General features: G+C 49.2%; 1 protein-coding gene and 1 non-coding gene across 7 annotated transcripts in view; one reads left to right on the top strand and one right to left on the bottom strand.

Moving 5' to 3' along the window:
- Nucleotides 1-21,199, bottom strand: part of ITGAL (integrin subunit alpha L) — a 52,540-nt gene extending 31,341 nt beyond the window's left edge. For 3 of the 6 annotated variants that reach the window (XM_033218123.1, XM_033218122.1, XM_033218124.1), the window contains exons 1-11: nt 20,964-21,199; nt 19,519-19,621; nt 18,460-18,554; nt 18,280-18,347; nt 15,121-15,238; nt 14,869-14,999; nt 12,495-12,640; nt 10,120-10,252; nt 9,816-9,966; nt 4,444-4,517; nt 4,213-4,345 (exon numbers count right to left, since the gene is read on the bottom strand). In XM_033218123.1, the coding sequence (XP_033074014.1) occupies nt 4,213-4,345; nt 4,444-4,517; nt 9,816-9,966; nt 10,120-10,252; nt 12,495-12,640; nt 14,869-14,999; nt 15,121-15,238; nt 18,280-18,347; nt 18,460-18,554; nt 19,519-19,621; nt 20,964-21,024 (1,213 nt within the window). In that variant the 5' untranslated portion in view covers nt 21,025-21,199. Of the gene's footprint in view, nt 1-4,212; nt 4,346-4,443; nt 4,518-9,815; nt 9,967-10,119; nt 10,253-12,494; nt 12,641-14,868; nt 15,000-15,120; nt 15,239-18,279; nt 18,348-18,459; nt 18,555-19,518; nt 19,622-20,963 lie in introns of those variants that run through there. The other 3 variants (XM_033218125.1, XM_033218126.1, XM_033218127.1) reach the window with 2 other exon arrangements.
- Nucleotides 10,892-10,952, top strand: LOC117088866. The gene has a single exon (XR_004439383.1). It is a non-coding gene; the product is annotated as a U7 small nuclear RNA (small nuclear RNA).
- Nucleotides 21,200-21,477: the final 278 nt, after the last annotated feature.

Genomic DNA, 21,477 nt, shown 5'->3' with positions numbered 1-21,477 from the left:
CCATTCTTTCTTCTTTTTTAGAGACAGAGTCTTGCTTTCTTGCCCAGGCTGGAATGCAATGGCGTGTTCTCGGCTCACTGCAACCTCCGCCTCCCGGGTTCAAGCAATTCTTCTGCCTCAACCTCCCAAGTAGCTGGGATTACAGGTGCCCAGCCACCACACCCAGATACTTTTTTGTATTTTTAGTAGAAACAGGGTTTTGCCATGTTGGCCAGGGTGGTCTCGAACTCTTGGCCTCAGATGATCCACCTACCTCAGCCTCCCAAAGTGCTGGGGTTACAGGTGTAAGCCACCATGCCTGGCCTCTTTTTTCTTAAATAATAAAATAAAATAAAATAAAACGGGAGGCTGGGTGCGGTGGCTCACATCTGTAATCTCAGCACTTTGGGAGGCTGAGGCAGGCGGATCATGACTTCAGGAGATTGAGAGCATCCTGGCTAACACGATAAAACCACATCTCTACTAAAAATATGAAAAATTAGCTGGACGTGGTGGCAGGCGCCTGTAGTCCCAGCTACTTGGGAAGCTAAGGCAGGAGAATGACATGAACCTGGGAGGTGGAGCTTGCAGTGAGCCAAGATCGCGCCACTGCACTCCAGCCTGGGCAACAGAGCGAGACTCTATCTCAAAATAAATAAAATAAAATAAAATAAAATAAAATAAAATGGAATATATTAGAAGAATGCAGAGTTGGCATGGATATTAAAAATAAAGCATGTCGGCCAGGTGCAGTGGCTCCCTCCTGTAATCCTAACATTTTGGGAAGCCGAGGTAGGAGGATCACTTGAGGCCAGAAGTTTGAGACCAGTCTGGGCAACATAGTGAGACCCCGTCTCTACAAAAAATTACAAAAACTAGCCAGGTGTGGTGGTGCACACCTGTGGTCCCAGGTACTAGAGAGGCTGAGAGACAAAAGGATTGCTTGAACCCAGGAGTTCAAGGTTGCAGTGAACTACGATGGTGCCATTACACTCTAGCCTGGGTGACAGAGTGAGACACTGTCTCTAACAAAATAAAATAAAGCAGGACATTTGAAAAATTTTCATGCTTAAAGATATCATGCTGGCCAGGCGCGGTGGCACACGCCTGTAATCCCAGCACTTTGGGAGGCTGAGGTGGGTGGATCACCTGAGGTCAGGAGTTCGAGACCAGCCTGGTCAACATGGTGAAACCCCATCTCTACTAAAAATACAAAAAATTGACTGGGCATGGTGGCATGCACCTGTAGTCCTGGCTACATGGGAGGCTGAGGCAAGAGAATCACTTGAACCCAGGAGGCGAAGGTTGCAGTGAGCTGAGATTGCACCACTTCACTCTAGCCTAGGCAACAGAGAGACTTAGTCTCGAAAAAAAAAAAGATATCATGTTGGTGTCAGGCTGTCTTCATCTTCAACTTCCGGTAACAAGGTTCTTTCCTCTAAGATACCAGGACAATCTCTATTGAATGTTCTAGGAAACACTGCAGGAAATTGGACCCAGGCTTGGGCTAGAGACAGGAGCCACCAGCAGGAATCCTCTGGGATGAGTCACTGACCCCATCTGATGGTCTCTGTGCAGAGAAGTTGAAAGTGAGTGAAGAAAACAGAGCTGTCCAGGGCTCTACAGCACATGGAAGGAAGAGTGAAGAGACGGAACCACTTCCCTATTGTCGTATGGAGTCTGGAAGCACAAGGGTTAAGAACTTCAGATCCTTGAACTCAGTGAGACAAGGTTTAAATCCTAGTGCTACTGTTTCCTAGCTGTGTAGTCTTAAGTACATTGCTTCATGCCTCTGCACTGCCTCAGTTTTCTCATCCACAAACAGGGAAGAGGCTGGACATTGTGGCTCACGGCTGTAACCTCAGCACTTTGGGAGGCTGAGGCAGGAGGCTTTCTCAAAGTCAGGAGGTCAAGGCAGCAGTGAGCCAAGATGGCGCCACTGCACTCCAGCCTGGGTGACAGAGCGAGACCCTATGTCTAAAGAAGAAAAAAGGAACAGTACCAATCTCATGGGGTGTGTTTTGAGAGTTAAATAAGACGTGTATATAAAATGCTTAGTGCTATGCTAGTGATAGCTAAACTGAGATCTGAAGGATAGTAGCATAGTAGACACTCAGGATTCTGTTTATTTATCTATCCACATATATGTATATATTTACGTGTGTGGATAGTGAGGTGGGTGTCTAACTAGAGATTAAACTTTTTTTCTTTTTTTTTTTTTTTTTGTTTGAAACAGCGTTTTGCTCTGTTACCCAGGCTGGACTGCAGTGGTACAATCACAGCTCACTGCAACCTCCGCCTCCTGTGTTCAAGTTATTCTCCTGCCTCAGCCTCCCGAGTAGCTGGGATTACAGGTGCACGCCACCATGCCTGGCTAATTTTTTGCATTTTTACTAGAGACGGACTTTCACCATGTTTGCCAGGTTGGTCTTGAACTCCTGACCTCAAATGATCTGCCAGCCTCAGCCTTCCAAAGTGCGGGGATTACAGTGTGAGCCACCATGCCCAGCTAGAGATTAAATTTTAGAGTTATTTCTTCTTTTTTTTTCTTCACCACAGCCTTAACCTCCCAGGCTCAAGTGATCCTCCCATCTCAGCCTCCCAAGTAGCTGGGACCACAGGCATGCACAACCATGCCCAACTAATTTTTTTTTTTTTTTTTTTGAGACAAAGTCTGTCTCTGTAGCCCAGGCTGGAGTGCAGTAGTGCAATCTCGGCTCACTGGGCTCACTGCAACTTTCGCCTCCCAGGTTCAAGTGATTCTCCTGCCTCAGCCTCCCAAGTAGCTGGGAGTAGAGGTGCGTGTCACCACGTCCAGCTAATTTTTTTGTATTTTTAGTAGAGACAGGGCTTCACCATGTTGGCCAGGTTGGTCTCGAACTCTTGACCTCAGGTAATCTTGGATAATTCAAGAGGAGGAAGCCTCAAAAAGGAGTAGCCAGTCCTCTTACTAATAAGGCAGGTTGTTTAAAAATGTGCCTGGGATTTAATATAAAGGTGTGACTGATGGTATAGAGAGTCACTGTCACTGAAAGAAGTTTACTAGTCACAGTTCCAAGAGGCAGGAGGCACTGGATGCCACTCAGGACCAGACAAACACCAGATTAGTGGAGAGGCAGGAGGAGCCAGGGAAGAGCATGACCCAGAGCTCTTCTTGTGGCTTCCACAAGGAAGGGTGGTAAGTTAGGTTGGCAAGTTCAAGCAAGTTTAGGATTGCACAGTTTGAATAATTTTGGCTGACTCTGGGCTATAGTGGTGGCCTCTGGTTTATTGATGCCTGGCCCTGAGCTGATTTAGGGCAGAGGAACTATTGGCTTGGTGTGTATGGATTAGACAAAGGAAGTGCCTGGGGATATGGGCTTGGAATTGGTTGGTTTGCATATAAAAGGCCTTTTTTTTTTTTTTTTTTGAGACGGAATCTTGCTCTGTCATCTAGGCTGGAGTGCAGTGGCGTGATCCTCAGCTCACTGCAACCTCTGCTTCCTGGGTTCAAGAGATTCTCTTGCCTCAGCCCTCTGAATAGCTGGAATTAAAAACACCTGCCATCATGCCCGACTAATTTTTGTATTTTTAATAGAGATGGGGTTTCGCCATGTTGACCAGACTAGTCTCAAACTCCTGACCTCAGGTGATTCACCCACCTCAGCCTTCCAAAGTGCTGGGATTACTGGCGTCAACCACTGTGTCCGGCCCTGTTTTTTGAGACACAGTCTTGCTCTTTTGCCCAGGCTAGTGTGCAGCAGCGTGATCTCCGCTTGCTGCAACCTCCACCTCTCGGGTTCTAACAATTCTCCTGCCTCAGCCTCCAGAATAGCTGGGACTACAGGCATGCACCACCACGCCTGGCTAACTTTTGTATTTTTAGTAGAGACAGGGTTTCACCATGTTGGCCAGGCTGGTCTTGAACTCCTGACCTCAGGTGATCTGCATGCCTCAGTCTTCCAAAGTGCTGGGATTAAAGGCATGAGCCACCATGACCAGCTACAAGGTATATTCACAGGCAAGTTATTTACTATCTCTAGGAATTCGTAGTCTCTTCAGGATGAGCACAGCCCCAGGATGTTAAAGCATCAGAAAATACAAACAATAAATTATGAATGTTATAGCCATATTTAAACTCTGACTTTGTTCATGCTGCTTGCTTAACTGCTTTCATTATTGTTTTGGAAGCCAGGCTGAGCGACCATCTGACCGTACAACCAGAAGAACCCAGCAGAAAAGAGAAGTACTCACCCAAATAGCCCGCTCTTACTTCTGGTATCAATGGTTCATTCCCAATAAATGTGTCATCCTGCATGTCTGCCTTCAGGTCGAGAAGGCCTCCAGCCCAGTCCTTGGCTCCTACTGCCCCCACGACTGCATGGCCCTGCCCAGGGAAGGAGATGAGCGGGTCAGCTACCCACCGATCCACCCCCCAGAGTCAGGTGCACTCCCTGCAGCCCATTGCTCCAGACCAGCACGCACCCTGCTGAGGTCGGCACTGATGCCGCTGGAGGACAGCTCCATGTTGAAGGAAGTCAGGTCCTGTTTGCTTGTGCCTGGGGAACAAAGCAGAGAACAGGTGAGACCCAACAGCTGTAAATGCAGTGAAAAAAAATTCATGGCAGGACGGGGAAGAAGTGAGGTATTTACCTCTGGGTTAAGGTAGAAGGCATGCATGTGAGGGTCAGGCAGACCCAGGAAGTGACTTAATGCTGAGTTGACTTTCTCATGTGATACCCTAGGAGTCCCAGGTTTGTTTGTTTTTTGTTTTTGAGACAAGGTCTTGCTCTGTTGCCCAGGTTGGAGTGCAGTGGTGCAATCACAGCCTACTGCAGCCTCAACCTCCCAAGCTCAAGCAATCCTCCCGGCTTAGCCTCCTGGATAGCTGGGACTACAGGCACACACCATCACGCCTGGCTAATTTTTTTTTTTTTTGAGATGGCATCTCTCTCCGTGGCCAAGGCTGTAGTACAGCAGCGCAATCTCAGCTCACTAAAGCTTCTGCCTCCTGGGTTCAAGCGATTCTCCTGCATCAGCCTCCCAAAGTAGCTGGAATTACTTGTGCACCACCATGCCCAGCTAATTTTTGTATTTTTAGTAGAGATGGGGTTTCACCATGTTGGCCAGGCTGGTCTCGAACTCCTGACCTCAGGTGATCCACCCGCCTCAGCCTCCCAATGTGTTGGGACAATGACAGGTGTGAACCACCGTGCCCAGCCTCCAGATTGGAATATCCAATTACTCATCTCCGTGTGTCCAAGACTCAGCTCTTGGTTTCTGCTCTGACTCAGGCTTCTCACGTCTATGAATGGCACTCCCACTCATCTAATGAACCATCCTAAGAAACCAAATCCACCTGGAGTCTTCTCTTTCCTCCATCTCGTCTCCAACACATCACCAAATCATGATATTCCTGCCTTTGAAATACACCCTCTTTCTGTTTTTTGAGACAGGGACTCGCTGTGTTGCTCAGGCTGGAGTGCAGTGGTGTCATCATAGCTCACTGCAGTCTCAAACTCCTAGGCTCAAGAGATACTCCTGTCTCAGCATCCCAAGTAGCTGAGACTACTGGTATGCACCACCGTGCCTGGCTTATATAGCTTCTCCTTAAGAACTCTTCACTGGCTGGGCGTGGTGGCTTAGACCTGTAATCCCAGCACTTTGGGAGGCCAAGGCAGGCAGGTTACCTGAGGTCAGGAGTTCGAGACCAGCCTGGCCAGCATGGTGAAACCCTGTCTCTACTAAAAATACAAAAATTAGCCAGGCATGGTGGGACACGCCTGTAATCCCAGCTACTTGGGAGGCTGAGGTAGGAGAATCACTTGAGCTTGGGAGGCTCAAAAACAACTGGAGGTTGCAGTGAGCCAAGATCACGCCACTGCTCTCCAGCCTGGCCAACAGAGTGAAACTCTGTCTTGAAAAAAAAAAAGGTCAGGCACAGTGGCTCACACCTGTAATCCTAGCACTTTGGGAGGCTGAGGCAGGCGGATTACCTGAGGTCAGGAGTTCGAGACCAGCCTGGCCAATATGGTGAAACCCTATCTCTACTAAAAATACAAAAAAATTATCTGGGTGTGGTGGCAGGCGCCTGTACTCCCAGCTACTCGGGAGGCTGAGGCAGGAGAATTGCTTGAACCCAGGAGGCTGAGGTTGCAGTGAGCCAAGATCACACCACTGCACTCCATCTTGGGTGACAGAGCAAGACTCTGTCTCAGAAAAAAAAAAAAGAACTCTTCATGGGCTGGGCGCAGTGGCTCATGCCTGTAATCCCAACGCTTTGTGAGGCTGAGGCAGAAGAATTGCTTGAGCTCAGGAGTTAAAGACCAGCCTGGGAAATATAGTAGAAACTCTGTCTCGGCCGGGCACAGTGGCTCATGCCTGTAATCCCAGCATATGTGAGGCTGAGGCAGGAGGATTGCTTGAACCTAGGAGTTCAAGACCTGCTTGGGCAATAGAGTAGAAACTCTTGTCTCTACAAAAAATTTAAAAATTAGCCAGGTGTGGTGGTGTATATCTGTAGTCCTAGCTACTCAGGAGGTCGATGTGGGAGGACTGCTTGAGCCCAGGAGTTTGAGGCTGCAGTGAGCTGTGATCGCGCCACTGCACTCCAGTCTGGGCAACAGAGTGAGTCCCTGTCTCAAAACAACAACAACAAAAAACTCCTCATGCTTTCTCATCAATCTTCACACTGAAATCCACACTCTTTCTGAGGGCCTGGAAGACCCTTACCTCCTTGCCAACCTTCTCTCTCTCCCTTCCTCACCACGCTCCGGTCACACTGAACTTTTTCCATTTTCCTAGCATGCTGAGCCCTTTCCCTGCCCCCAGTCTTGCTTCTCTCTGCCCTCATTCCACCTTCCTCACGTTGCTGTTTGAATCTCATCTTTCATATCTCAGCTTAAAAGCCAGTCGAGAGTGAATTTTTTTTGTTTTTAGATGAAGTCTCTGTCACTCAGGCTGGAGTACAGTGGCTGCAACCTCCACCTCCCGGGTTCAAGCGATTATCCTGCCTCAGCCTCCCGAGTGGCTGGGACCGCAAGCACTCACCACCACGCCTGGCTATTTTTTTTAGTAGAGACGGGGTTTGGGGTTTCACTGTGTTAGCCAGGATGATCTTGATCTCCTGACCTCTTGATCCGCCCACCTTGGCCTCCCAAAGTGCTGGGATTACATGTGTAAGCCACCGTGCCCGGCCAGAGAGTGAATTTTTAAAAAAAATTTTTTTTTAAATTCACTTTTCATTTTTATTATTTATTTAGACATGGGGTCTTGCTATGCTGCCCAGACTGGACCATTGCTCTTTTTTTTTTTTTTTTTTTTTTTTTTTTTGAGATAGAATTTTGCTTTCGTTGCCCAGGCTGGAGTGCAGTGTCACAATCTCAGCTCACTGTGACCTCTCTGCCTCCTGGGTTCAAGTGATTCTCCTGCCTTAGCCTCCCAAGTGGCTGGGATTACAGGCACCCGCCACCACACCCAGCTAATTTTTGTACTTTTGGTAGAGACTGGGTTTCACCATGTTGGTCAGGCTGGTCTCAAACTCCTGACCTCAAGTGATCTGCTTACCTCAGCCTCCCAGAGTGTTGGGATGACAGGCATGAGCCCCCACTCTCAGCCCATTGTTTTGTTTTGTTTTGTTTTCTGAGACGGAGTCTCGCTCTGTCACCCAGGCTGGAGTGCAGTGGCACAATCTCGGCTAACTGCAAGCTCCACCTCCCAGGTTCACGCCATTCTCCTGCCTCAGCCTCCCGAGTAACTGGGACCACAGGCGTCCGCCACCACATCCGGCTAATTTTTTGTATTTTCAGTAGAGACGGGGTTTCACTGTGTTAGCCAGGATGGTCTCGATCTCCTGACTGCGTGATCCACCCGCATAGGCCTCCCAAAGTGCTGCGATTACAGGCGTGAGCTACCGCACCCGGCTAGCCCATTGCTTCTTTAACTGAACTGAACACCAAGGCTGTGTCCTAGCAAAGGAGACTTTCCTGTAGGAATATATCTTTCAGCCAAGTAAGCTTCCTGGGGAAATGCCCTCCATAACCAGTCCTCCATCTGGTGACCACAATACAAATCTTTTCTTATTCTAGGCCGGGAAAGAAGACTTGTAGGTTCTTCACACTGGCCCCTGCCAGTCTGCCCTTCTGAAGTAATATGGAGCCTCAGATAAGCGACAGCAAGACATTGAGCAAGAAGGGGGAGGAATTACATTCACTCTGCAGGGCTCAGATCACACCAGCAAGACATAGGTCAGTCCTGGATCAACCTGAGCTCCAAGAGAAGATGGGATTTCAGAAAGAAATATCACAGAGGGCCAGGTGTGGTGGCTCATGCCTATAATCCTAACACTTTAGGAGGCCGAGGCGGGCATATTGCTTGGGGCCAGGAATTCGAGACCAGCCTGGGCAACATAGCGAGACCCCTGCCTCTACAAAAAATACCAAAGGAAAAAAAAATTAGTCAGGTGTGGTATCATATACCTATAGTCCCAGCTACTTGGGAGGCTGAGGTAGGAGGATCACCTGATCCTGGAAGGCCAAGGCTGCAGTGAACTGTGATCATGCCACTGTACCCCAGCCTGGATGACAGAGTGAGACCCTGTGAAAGAAAAGCAGAAAAGAAAAGAGGCCGGGTGCGGAGGCTCACGCCTGTAATCCCAGCACTTTGGGAGGACAAGGCGGGTGGATCATGAGGTCAGGAGATCGAGACCATCCTGGCTAACACGGTGAAACCCCATCTCTACTAAAAAATACAAAAAAATAGCCGGGTGTGGTGGCAGGTGCCTGTGGACCCAGCTACTCGGGAGGCTGAGGCAGGAAAATGGCGTGAACCTGGGAAGTGGAGCTTGCAGTGAGCTAAGATCGTGTGACTACACTCCAGCCTGGGCAACAGAGCGAGACTCTGTCTCAAAAAAAAAAAAACAAAAAAAAAAAAAAAGAAAGAGAAGAGAAAAGAAGAGAAGAGGAGGGGAGGGGAGGGACAGGGAAGGAAGGGAGGAAGGAAGGAAGGAGAGAAAGAAGGAAGAGAAAGAAAGATCACAGAAGCTGCTCCCAAATGACCCTCTCCTAAATTCCTTCTAAAGGTCTGTTTTATTTAGGTAAGCCCTTAGCACAAGATCAGATACTCAGTAAGTGCTTATTATTCTTTGTGTTTCTAATATGATGTCCTAGGGGAGTTCTTTTTTTTTTTTTTTTTTTTTTGAGACTGACTCCTCGCTCTGTTGCCCACCAGGCTGGAGTGCAATGGCGTGATCTCAGCTCACTGCAACCTCCACCTCCTGGGTTCAAGCAATTCTCCTGCCTCAGCCCCCTGAGTAGCTGGGATTACAGGCATGTGCCACCATGCCCAGCTAATTTCTGTATTTTTAGTAGAGACGGGGTTTTGCCACGTTGGCCAGGCTGGTCTCGATCTCCTGACTTCAGGTGATCTGCCCGCCTCGGCCTCCCAAAGTGCTGAGATTACAGGTGTGAGCCACCACACCCAGCCATTTTTGTTTTCTGTTTTTTGTTTCTTGAAATGGAGTCTTCCTCTGCCACCCAGACTGGAGTGCAGTGGTGCGATCTTGGCTCACTGCGTCCTCTGCCTCCTGAGTTCAAGAGATTCTTATGCCTCAGCCTCCGGAGTAGCTGGGATTACAGGCACTCACCACCACACCTAGCTATTTTTTGTATTTTTGGTATAGATGGGGTTTCTCCATGTTGCCCAGGCTGGTCTCAAACTCCTGGGCTCCATTGATCCACCTGCCTCAGCCTCCCAAAGTGCTGGGATTACAGGCATGTGATCTGCTGAGCCTGGCCTGATGTCCCAGGGGAATTTCTATATTCAGCCTCCCAAGCCCTCTCCCAGGGCCTGTCACTCACCCTCAATGACATAGATCTTCTTCTGCAGCTCAGTGAATAGATCTTTCAGCTTCTCAAATGTGTCCAGAATTTTTACAAACTCGCTCGCAGGTTTTGAGGCAAATTTGTGAAGTGTCTCCTGACTCTCCTTGGTCTGAAAATGCTTTCCAATCTGTGAGGGAGTGGAGAATGAGGAGCTGAAATCCCCCAAACCTCAGTCCAGTTTGCTATTATTTTCACAAGAGTTTGGCCCCAGGAAGAAAGGGGCCTGGGGTTCAGAAAGAGGAGAGGGAAGGCGAGATGTAGAAAGCAGCCGGGACCCTACCCCAATGATGTAGCGGATGATGTCTTTGGCCGCATCGATGTTGCCACTGTCAGTGGCCTCCCCATCCGTGATGATGATGAGCACTTTGGTGGCATCTGGCCGGGCCCCCAGCTCCTCCCGGAATACCTCTGTCCTGTGTCCAGGAAAGGAGAAGGTGAGAGACTCCCCCAAACCAGGGCCTGAGGTCTCCTTCCCCACCTGCTCATCAAGTCACCGCCATACTGATTATGCAAAAGCCCTTCCTGGATCTCCCAGGCCGGGATTCCAAGCCTGCAGCTTGGAATCCTGCAGTCACCTCTAAACCTCCTTGCTGCCACTCCTTTCCTTCTGGACCAGTGGTCCTCACATTGCATCCTGGGCAGTCCAGAGGGTGTCCCAGAGCCCATGGGCAGGAGGAGGAGGTTTTGTGAGGAATGACTCTGGGCTTCCCACCCTCCATTGCAACCACATGGCCACCACTCTTTAATCAGTTACAGATGTTGATCCAAGTGAGATTTCAATGTGGAAAAGAGGGTCCCACAGCTTAAGAAAATTGGGGAGTCACTCTTCCAGAGCACACTCTTCCAGCACCTCCTCTGCCTTCCCATAGTCCCCAGCCCGCCTCCTGATCTCTACTATAGCAGTGAACCCAGTGAATTACCATGACTTCTCTGTCAATTTTCCCCCTAAACCATGAGTTCCTCAAGGAAAGGACCATGTTGGATTTGTTGCTGTATCTCTGGCTCCCAGCACAGAGGAGGTGCTTGTGCATGTGAGATGAAGGAGGGAGAACTAGTGTTACAGCTTTTTTAGAATTTGTCTAGCAGGCTTGCTGTTTTTTGCTAAAATCCTCCACCCTCAAAAAAATTTAAAAAATAAATAAAGAAGGGAGAACTGAACATGAGATGGGCCAAGGCTAAAGATTTCTGCCCTGGGAGTTCCAGACCAGACTGGGCAACATGGCGAGACCCCAACTCTACAAAGATGAAAACAATTAGCCAGGCATGGTGGTGTGTGATTGTAGTCCCTACTCAGGAGGCTGAGGCAGGAGGTTCGCTTGAGACTAGGAGTTTAAGGCTACAGTGAGCTAGGATCACGTCACTGCACTCCAGCCTGGGCAACAGAGTGAGACCTAACTCTAAAAAAATGAAAAAGAAAATTCCTGCCTTGCCCACAACCTCCCTCTGAGCAAGTTGGGTTGGCCGTAGCTCTTGCTGGAACAGCAGGGAGATGTGAACCGTTTTACCCATGAACACCTGCTATCAAGACCTCTGGTTCTATCTGGATGCAAAATGCTTCTCCAATCTCCATCCACACAGACATGTGCCTATTGCGGGTCCTGTTCATGAATTTCCACCCTGGCTTAGACAACCATTGTCTCTATCTGGATTTTTCAATAGCGTCCTAACTGGCCCTATCGCTTCTACCCGCCTTTGCCCCCTCCACAGTCTAATATCAACCCCGCAGCCAGAGGGATCTTTTAAAAAACATAAATCAGATCATCACTCTTCTACTCAAAACCTCTAATGACGTCTCATCTTACTCAGAGGAAAGCCAAAGTCCTCACTATGGCCTCCAAGTCACTAACCCATCCAGACCCTCATGATCTCTCTGACATTATCACCTACTATTTTCCCCCTCTCACTTATTTCTCTCCAGCCACATTGGTGTCCTGGCTCTTCATTTTTTAATGATTTTTTATTTTTTAGAGATATGATCTTGCTCTGTTGCCCAGGCTGGAGTGCAATGATGTGATCATAGCTCACTGCAGCTTCAAACTCCTGGCTCATAGGCCGGGTGTGGTGACTCACATCTGTAATCCCAGCACTTTGGGAGGGCAAGGCAGGTGGATCACCTGAGGTCAGGAGTTTGAGACCAGCCTGGCCAATATGGTAAAAGCCCATCTCTACTAAAAATACAAAAAAAATTAGCCGGGTATGGTGGCACAGGTCTGTAATCCCAGCTACTTGGGAGGCTGAGGCAGGAGAATGGCTTGAACCTGGGAGGCGGAGGTTACAGTGAGCCAAGATCGCGCCAATGCACTACAGCCTGGGCAACAAGAACAAAACTCCATCTCAAAAAACAAAAACAAAAATCAACCAACCAAACAAAAACTTCTGGGCTCAAGAGATCCTCCCACCTCAGCTTCCCAAAGCACTGGGATTACAGATTGTGCACCTGGCTTAGACTTTCTCTTTTGGATTTAATTAGTACGGAGTAGATTTCTGTTATGTACAGCCAAAAGAACCTGCAGTAAAATTGTTCCACTTTAATTCAGACAATAAACTGCCCCTTACTGTACCTACCTACTGAGTTCCCATGCCCTGCAACTGGAAGAGGGTAGATCACCCAGAACAAATGACTGGACACGCGCTGTCTTGCAAAAGGGAACTCACGCGACATAGTTGATGGCACCAAAGGTGTTGGTCAACAGCAACATGTGCTTTACATGCCCCAGCAGAATATCAGGGTCCTTCTGTTTAACATAATCTGAGAAATTAAATTCCGTTTTGTAGCTTGTGGAAAACTGAACAGCAGCAAACTAGAAAAGGAAGGAAGAAATGATATTCAATTATATATCTCTTACAATTTGTCTGTTCCAAACTCTTCTTTTTTTTTTTTTTTTTTTTTGAGATGGAGTTTCGCTCTTGTTGCCCAGGCTGGAGTGCAGTGGCATGATCTTGGCTCACTGCAACCTCTGCTTCCCCGGTTCCAGCGATTTTCGTGCCTCAGCCTCCCAAGTAGCTGTGATTACAGGCACGTGCCACCACACCTGACTATTTTGTGTGTGTGTGTGTATTCTTAGTAGAGACGGTGTTTCACCATATTGGTCAGGCTGGTCTCGAACTTCTGACCTCAGGTGATCCACCTGCCTCGGCCTCCCAAAGTGCTGGGATTACAGGCATGAGCCACAGTGCCCAGCCCCAAACTCTACTTCTTCTTTTTCAAGACAGGGTCTTGTTCTGTCTCTCAGGCTGGAGTGCAGGGCACAACCACAGCTCACTACAGCCTCAGCCTCCCAGGCTCTAGCCATCCTCCCTCATCAGCCTCCGAAGTAGCTGGGACTATAGGCACGTGCCACCACACTGGGCTAGCTTTTATTTTTTGTAGAAATGGGGTCCTGCTATGTTGCCCAGGCTGGTCTCGAACTCCTGGCTTCAAGTGATCCTCCCAGCTAAGCCTCCCAATGTACTGGGATTACAGGTGTGAGCCACTGTGCCTGGCTCAATCTCTTCTTGTGCAGGACCTAGGCAACTCAGCTCCACATCCTTGCCTCAGATAATTCTTTTGAAAATGAGGCAATATACAAATAAGCACAGAAATAAAACAAAATAAACCTTGCTCCCTCATGTAATACTGTGTGTTGAGCTCCTATTCTCTGGGTCCACATATGTCACTGACAGGGATGGGTTCCAGTAGCCATATTTCTTCTGAGTGACCCTGCTTAACTAGACACCGTTGGCTGGGCCAGGGATCAACACCTGACTGAAGCTAGGCCAGCCAGAGCTTCTTCTCTGAGAACTGGGAATTTGCAAAGGGAGGCGTTGGCTGAGGGAAAGGTAAAAAGCCCTCTTGGAACTTTAACATGTGAACTTAGGAGCTTTCCATAGGTCCATGTGGTCTAAAGGTGCTAAGGGAGCCAGTCTACAGAGACTGAGAAAAGAGAATAAGGAAGCAAAGACTCAAAAAGAAACAAATAAGAACTAGCTGGGCACAGTGGCTCATGCCTGTAACCCCAGCACTTTGGGAGGCCGAGGCAGGAGGATCTCTTGAGACGTCCAGGAGTCTGAGATCAGTCTGGGCAACACAATGATAAACCATCTTTACAGAAAATTTAAAACTTAGCCACGCATGGGCCAGGCGCAGTAGTTCGTGCCTGTAATCCCAGCACTTTGAGAGGCCGAGGCGGGCGGATCACGACGTCAGGAGATCGAGACCATCCTGGCTAACACGGTGAAACTCCGTCTCTACTAAAAATACAAAAAATTAGACGGGCATGGTGGCAGGCGCCTGTAGTCCCAGCTACTCCAGAGGCTGAGGCAGGAAAATGGTGTGAACCCGGGAGACGGAGCTTGCAGTGAGCCAAGATCACGCCACTGCACTCCAGCCTGGGCAACAGAGCGAGACTCCGTCTCTAAAAAATAAAAATAAATAAAAAATAAAAATTAGTCACGCACAGTGGTGCACGCAGGTAGTCCCAGCTACTTGGGAGGATCATTTGAGCACAGGAGTTTGAGGCTACAGTGAGCTATGATCGTGCCACTGCATTCCAGCCTTGGGGACAGAGTGAGACCCTGTCTCAAAAAGAAAAAAAGGCCGTGCACAGTGACTCACGCCTGTAATCCCACACTTTGGGAGGTCGAGGTGGGTGGATCACAAGGTCAGGAGTTTGAGACCAGCCTGGCCAACATGATGAAACCCCGTCTCTACTAAAAATACAAAAATCAGTTGGGTATACTGGCAGGTGCCTGTAATCCCAGCTACTTGGGAGGCTGAGGCAGGAGACTCGTTTGAACCCGGGAGGCGGAGGTTTCAGTGAGTTGAGATCGTGCCATTGCACTCCAGTCTGGGTAACAAGAGTGAAACTCCATCTCAAAAAAAAAAAAAAAAGGAAATGAGAACTAGAGAGACTCCTAGAAGCCTTCAACCCCCTTGCTCTTATCCCTTCCAGAGACCCAGTTATAGCCATGCCATAGGCTCTGAGGATACCACATACTAAAATTTCCTTTCATGGTTTAAGCAACCAAGAATCCTAACTAGCATTTTTACCTGGTAGGAAGTGTTGCTGAGTTTCTTCATCACATCCTTCATGAAGTCCAGAATTTTCTGAAATTCATCTGGCTGCAAGCTCATCGAACCATCAAACAGAAATACCAGGTCTACGTTGCCTTTGATACATTCTGCAGAGGCCAGACGCAAGGGACCCAATGAAGCATCTCTGGTGTTTGACAGCCCATGCTGGTTCTCCCTAGGGGCAGCCACTTGGAGGTATTTTTACCCACTGAGTCCCCAGTTCCTTACCCTGAAAACCAGGGCGCCCCTGCAGAATGGCACCCTGCAGATTCTGGTGGAAGAGGTAACACAGGCCACTCAGATAGGTGTTCTGGTCACACGTTCGAGACAGCCCAGGGTCACAGGCCTAAAGGAAGCAAAGGCCAAAGATTTGGGTCTCCTATTTGCTATGTGTCTTCTGGGCACCATCAACCAGAATAAGAACGTTCAGAGTCCTTTCTCACTTCCTGTATCCAACTGGTTACCAAGGCAAGGAATGTCTGCCTCCAGAGTCTCTAGTGTCCGTCCCTCCCATCCTACCAATGCTCTATGCCAATGGATGCTCACCGCCTGTAGGATAAAGTCTGGACTCCTTAGCTAGGCTTACACTGGGCACGACCCCAGGCCTGGAGAAGACCAGGCCTGTCTTCTCCTGGTCCCAATCTCTCTTTCTGTGTTCCAGCCAAATCAAATTATCAAGATTCCCAGAATAAAAGGTGCCTCTTTCTTTCTTTTTCCCTTCCCTTGCCCCTCCCCTCATTTCTTTCTTTCTCCTTCTTTCTTTCTTTCTTTCTTTCTTTTTCTTTCTTTCTTTCTTTCTTTCTTCTTTCTTTCTCTTTCTTTTCTTCTTTCTCTTCCTCCTTCTTTTCTTTCTTTTTCTCTCTCTCTTTCTTTCTCCGTCTTTTTTTTTTTTTTGATGGAGTCTCGCTCTGTCACCCAGTCTGGAGTGCAGTGGCGTGATCTCAGCTCACTGTAACCTCTGCTTCCCAGGTTCAAGCGATTCTCCTGCCTCAGCTTCCTGAGTAGCTGGGACTACAGGCGCCCACCACCATGCCCAGTTAATTTTTGTAATTTTAGTAGAGACGGGGTTTCACCATGTTGGCCAGGATGGTCTCGAACTCCTGACCTTGTGTCTACTCACCTTGGCCTCCCAAAGTGCTGGGATTTACAGGAGTGAGCCTCTGCACCCGGCCTTTTCTTTCTTTCTTTCTTTCCTTCCTTCCTTCCCTCCTCTTTCTTTTTCGTCTTTCTTCCTTCCCTTTTCTTTCCTTCCTCTCTATCTCTCTCTCTCCTCCCCTCCCTCCCACCCTCCATCTCTCTCTCTCCTCCCCTCCCTCCCTCCCTCCCTTTTTCCCTCCCTCCCTCCCTCCCTCCTTCCTTCCTTCCTTCCCTCCCTCCCTCCTTTCTTTCTTTCCTTGCTTTCTTTCTTCTTGGATCTCACTCTCATCACCCAGGCTGGAGTGTAGTGGCACAATCATGGCTCACTGCAGCCTCAACTTCCTGGGCTCAGGTGATCCTCCCACCTCAGCCTCCCAAATAACTGGGACTACAGGCACAAGCCACCATGCCCGGCTAATTTTTTTGTAGAGATGGAGTTTTGCCATATTGCCCAGGCCAGTCTTAAACTCCCAGGCTCAAGCAATCCACCTGTCTTGGCCTCCCAAAGTCATTTCTTTCATTTACGGCCCTTTCCTGCCAGATTGCAGTTTCTTCAAAGTCTGGGCTCGTATCATGGTCATCTTTTTGTTTTGTTTTGCTTTTGTTTTTTTTAGACACAGGTCTCACTCTGTCTCCCTGGCTAGAGTGTTATGGTGTGATCATAGCTCACTGTAGCCTTGAACTCCTGGCCTCAACTGATCCTCCCGAGTAGCTGGGACTACATATGTGTGCCACCATGCCCAGCTAATGAAAAAAACATTTTTTTTTTTTTTTGTAGGGACAGGGTTGACCAGGCTGGTCTTGAACTCTTGGCCTCAATCAATCATCCAGTTTTGGCTTCCCAAAGTGCTGGGGTTATGGGTATGAGCCACCGGCCTGGCTTTATCAACTTTGTATTTCACTCCCCTTCCCCTGTCAGAACCTAGCCTGATGCCTGGCATATAATAGTAGCTAAATAAACAAGCTCTACTTAAATACTGGATTTCACTCAGTCTTCTATCTCTCACACAGAAGATGCTGGCTGGAAACAGCAATGAACTTGGGATCAAATGAGAATTTTATTCAAATCCTGACTCTACCACTTTGCAACCTTGGTCAAGTCTCTTAATCCTTCGGTCCTGTTTCCTCGTGTGTGAAATGTGTACACTGATCCCTATCTCACCTGAGTGTCTTGAGGGGTTAAAAGAAATAAAGTGGCCAGGTGTAGTAGCTCATGCCTATAATCCCAGTACTTTGGGAGGCCGAGGAGGGCAGATCACCTGAGGTCAGGAGTTCGAGACCAGCCTGACCAACATGGTGAAACTCCATCTCTACTAAAAATACAAAAATTAGCTGGGTATGGTGGCATATGCCTGTAATCCCAGCTACTCTGGAGGCTGAGGCAGGAGAATCATTTGAACTCGGGAGGCAGAGTTTGCAGTGAACTGAGATCATGCCACTGCAATCCAGGCTGGGTGACAAGAGTGAAACTCTGTCTCAAAAAAAAGAAAAAAAGCAGTGTTTCCTAAACTTTAGGCATTTGTGTAATACTTCACAATATCTGCCATATGAGCATACTCTTATTTTCTTAATAGTTTCCTTTAAATTTTTGTTTAACTTCAGCCTTCCTAAGCAATATGATGTAGGAAATTATAAATTTGATGTGCTTGTCATAGATTTTTTTCTAATAAGCCACTAAAGAAATTTATAACCATGAAAACATTAAAAGCTTGTATACCACTAAAAATCATATTGCATATCAATGATCACAGATATTTCATATCTGGAAGAAAAGTGAGGTAAGTTCTTGAAAACAGCTGGCTCTGCTGGGTGTGGTGGCTCGCACCTATAATCCCAGCACTTTGGGAAGCTGAGGCAGGAGGATTCTTGAGCTCAAGACTAGTCTGGGCAACATGGTGACACTCTCTGTCTACAAAAAACATAAAAATTAGCTGGGCGTGGTAGCATGCACCTATACTCCCAGCTAATTGGGAGGCTGAGGTGGGAGGATTACTTGAGCACAGGGAGGTTGAGGCTACAGTGAGCTGTGATCATGCCACGGCACTCCAGCCTGGGCAATAGAATAATAGAATGAGACCTTGTCTCAAAAACAAAAAAGCTGGCTCATCATTGGTTCTCAATAAACACTAATTGACTCTGATGCCTTTGACTATCTGTGGGAACTTTTGTCCACATTCTTCCTCTTTTCTTCTCTCATTACTTGGATGGAGCTTCACAGGCTCTGATAACACCACTGCACAAAATTCTTACCAAAACACTTCCATCTGTGGGGTCTGTTGCCAAGGTCATTCCCAAGTACTTGGAGGTATAGTTGGAACCTGTAGGCACCAGAAGGTTGGTCTGGAGGAGCTCAGGCAATCTAGGTGGGCTGGGGCCAGCCTCAGATTCCCCAAGACCCCATTCCTCCCAGCTCACCCCCCAGTTACTCACCTCTCAGGCTGACTGGCAGGCAGTGTCCTGTGCCCGACTGGCACTGATAGAGGCTTCCCGTGCTGTTCCCCTCCCCTGGAGCTCCCACGATGACCCTGGGGAGAAATCTCACCTGTGAGAGGGAGTGGCCTGGATCTGTACCCACCTTCTCCTGCCTGCTCAGGAGGTTCAGATCTCCTGCCTCATCTCTCCAAGCACTGCAACTATTCCCCTTCAAGAAGGTGCCTCTGGCCGGGCAGGGTGGCTCATGCGTGTAACTTTGGCATGAGGCCAAAGTACTTTGGGAGGCCGACATGGGCAGATCACCTGAGGTCAGGAATTTGAGACTAGCCTGGCCAATATGGTGAAACCCTGTCTCTACTAAAAATACAAAAATTAGCCCGGCATAGTGGCGCATGCCTGTAATCCCAGCTATTCAGGAGGCTGAGGCAGGCGAATGGCTTGAACCCGGGAGGCAGAGATTGCAGTGAGCCCAGATCTAACCGTTGCACTACAGCCTGGGTGACAAGAGCAAAACTCCGTGTCAAAAAAAAAAAAAAAAAAAGGAAGATGCCAAGATGCCTCCATCCTCACCTCTTCCCTACAAAATCCCAGAGAAATAATTCCAAATGCCAAAATCCTAGAAAATTAAGGTTCCTTTGCATTTACAGTCTTTGAGGCCCAGAGAATGATCTGCCAGAAAGTCTCATGACAGGTTCATTCATTCAGTCCTTGATTCAAAAGCCATTCATGGCTTACCTATTGTGTGCTGGGCGGTGGTATATCTAAGAAGGGTTAGTAAGAGAGAACAAACTCCTGGCTTCCAGGTGCTCGCAGGGAAGTAAGGGAGTGTCAGGAACCTACTGGGCAATGCGAAGTGTTTGGGGGCTGGGGTCCTTCCCTGTTCTGCACTTCCATGGCCTCCCTGATCGTCTGTATCCCGCTTTTTGATCCCTCACTCCTATCTCTGAGGATTCCCACCCACCACAGGCTCCTCCAGAAGGGAACCCCTGGAGAGCTGCCCCTTGGGGGCTGCCCCAGAGCGGGCATCAGAAGGAGGACTTGCGGGGCACAGCTCACCCGTTTCCGACCTGCAGGACGCGGTATCCAAAGTGCCTCCCGGCGCGCGGTGGGGAGAAGCTCCGCGCGCCCCGCACGTCCAAGTTGTAGCTCGAGGCAGGCGCTGAGGAAGGCAAGGGGCGTCAGCTGCTACCCAGGGACCCCCGCCCTGCACGTACCCGGCAGGTGGCCGATCCCAGGCGCACCTGGCTCTCGCTCCCCAGGCCGCCCGCACCCAGGCGGGCAGAGAGGACCCGCGCCCTGCGCTTCCCCTCCAGGGCGTTGACTTTGGGGAATATGGAAGGAGCAACTCCCGGCCCCTCTCGAGCTCTGAAAGCTCTGAAAGCTCTTCCCAGGGCCTGAGAACACAACTTCCCGCTTGGCCTCTCTGCAAAGAAGGAAGGATGAGAAGTTAGAGGCTCCAGAGAGAGGAGCAGACCCAAGGGGCCCCAAGGCAGAGGGTGGCCAAGTTCCCAGGCAGAGGCCAAGATGGGGATGCCCCAGGGCCGGGTGCGCCTCTGCCACCCACTTCTGCGGTCGTGGGGCCCAGGCGCCTCCTCCCACAGTCTCAGAATGTAGCTCCCCTGATCCCTGGGGGGCTGCCTTCCCACCCCACAGGGCCAGTCTTTTGGAGCGCGGGTAGATCCCAGCCCCCTTCCCCCTCGGTCAGCCTGCCCAGGCGCCCTGGCACACCCAGGCTGTCCTTTCCGCCCTGCTTTCTCTCCCGGCGTGGAGTTTAGTTCAGAGCATCCTAGAATGTCATGGAGGCCAGGCCTTCATTTGTTTAGATAAAGAGTGTGGGGCTGGAAAGGGGAAAGGACTTGCCTAAAACGCACAGAAGTGGTACCACGGGTGGCCCCAGAACCCAGCACCCTCCTCCCAGCTTTAGCTACTCATTAACTATCTGTCTTTTGTTTGTTTGTTGTTTAAGAGACAGGGTCTTGCTCTGTCACTTAGGCTGGAGTGCATTGGCACAAGCTTGGCTCACTGCAACCTCTGCCTCCTGGAATCAAATGATTCTCATGCCTCAGCCTCCCAAGTAGCTGGGATTACAGGCCTGTACCACCACACCCAGCTAATTTTACTGTATTTTTAGTAGAGATGAGGTTTTTGCCATGTTGGCCAGTCTGGTCTCAAATTCCTGGCCTCAAGTAATCTGCCCACCTTAGCCTCCTAAAGTGCTGGGATTACAGGCATGAGCCACAGCACCCGGCCCCATCTGCCTTTTTAAAGAACCCACTGCCCCTTCTTATGTTCCCTTCTCTGTCTTTGCCTCCACCCCTTGCCTATTTATTTCTTTTCTTTCCCCACTCCCCACTTTCTCCTTCCAAGATCCCTGGGCCCCATATCCCTAAGGCCAATTCCACTTTTAGGGGGCAGCTCCTTGTTTACTCCAGCTCCACCAAGCTCTGCAGTTTCTCTGGTCACAGACACATGTCCCTTCCCCTGCCTCCTCCCTTGCCTACCGCAGAAAAAGAACTCAGACAGCAGCGCCATGGCCATCACGGTGATGCAGGAATCCTTCATCCTTCCAGCACTCGAGGGACCTGTGGCCCCAGGGGCAGCGTCAGGAGGCCCGTGGGATTTGCTGGCAACCTAGACAGGGTGAAAGAGGAAAATGATCATGCCCTTTGGCCTCTTACAGTGGTACTTTCTCACAGAAGCACCAGGCTGGTGACACTGGCAGGCGGGGAGGGAGGCGTGCCTGCAGGAGCTGTGAAACCGCAAGGGTTCAGGGAGGAAGTGTGAGCAAGTTAGAGACATTTCCTGTGCCTGCTTGCATTTTCACATCATCCAAAAGCTGATAGCATGGCAGGGAGATGACTGTCTCCACTGCTGACATGGTTTCTCACTAACATCCCAACTAAGGGCTCTGTAAAGCTCAGCAGAGGACTGGTCCAATAAACGGTGGCAAAATTACAATGGAATGCTATGCAGCAGTGAAAAAGAATGAGGCAAGGAAAATAAAATAGGGGGAGA

This window comes from Trachypithecus francoisi, unplaced genomic scaffold, assembly GCF_009764315.1.
Source record: "Trachypithecus francoisi isolate TF-2019V2 unplaced genomic scaffold, Tfra_2.0 Lachesis_group10, whole genome shotgun sequence".
Classification (NCBI taxonomy): domain Eukaryota; kingdom Metazoa; phylum Chordata; class Mammalia; order Primates; family Cercopithecidae; genus Trachypithecus; species Trachypithecus francoisi.
Note: the sequence above shows the minus strand (reverse complement) of the source record. Positions and strands in the feature narration are given on the sequence as shown.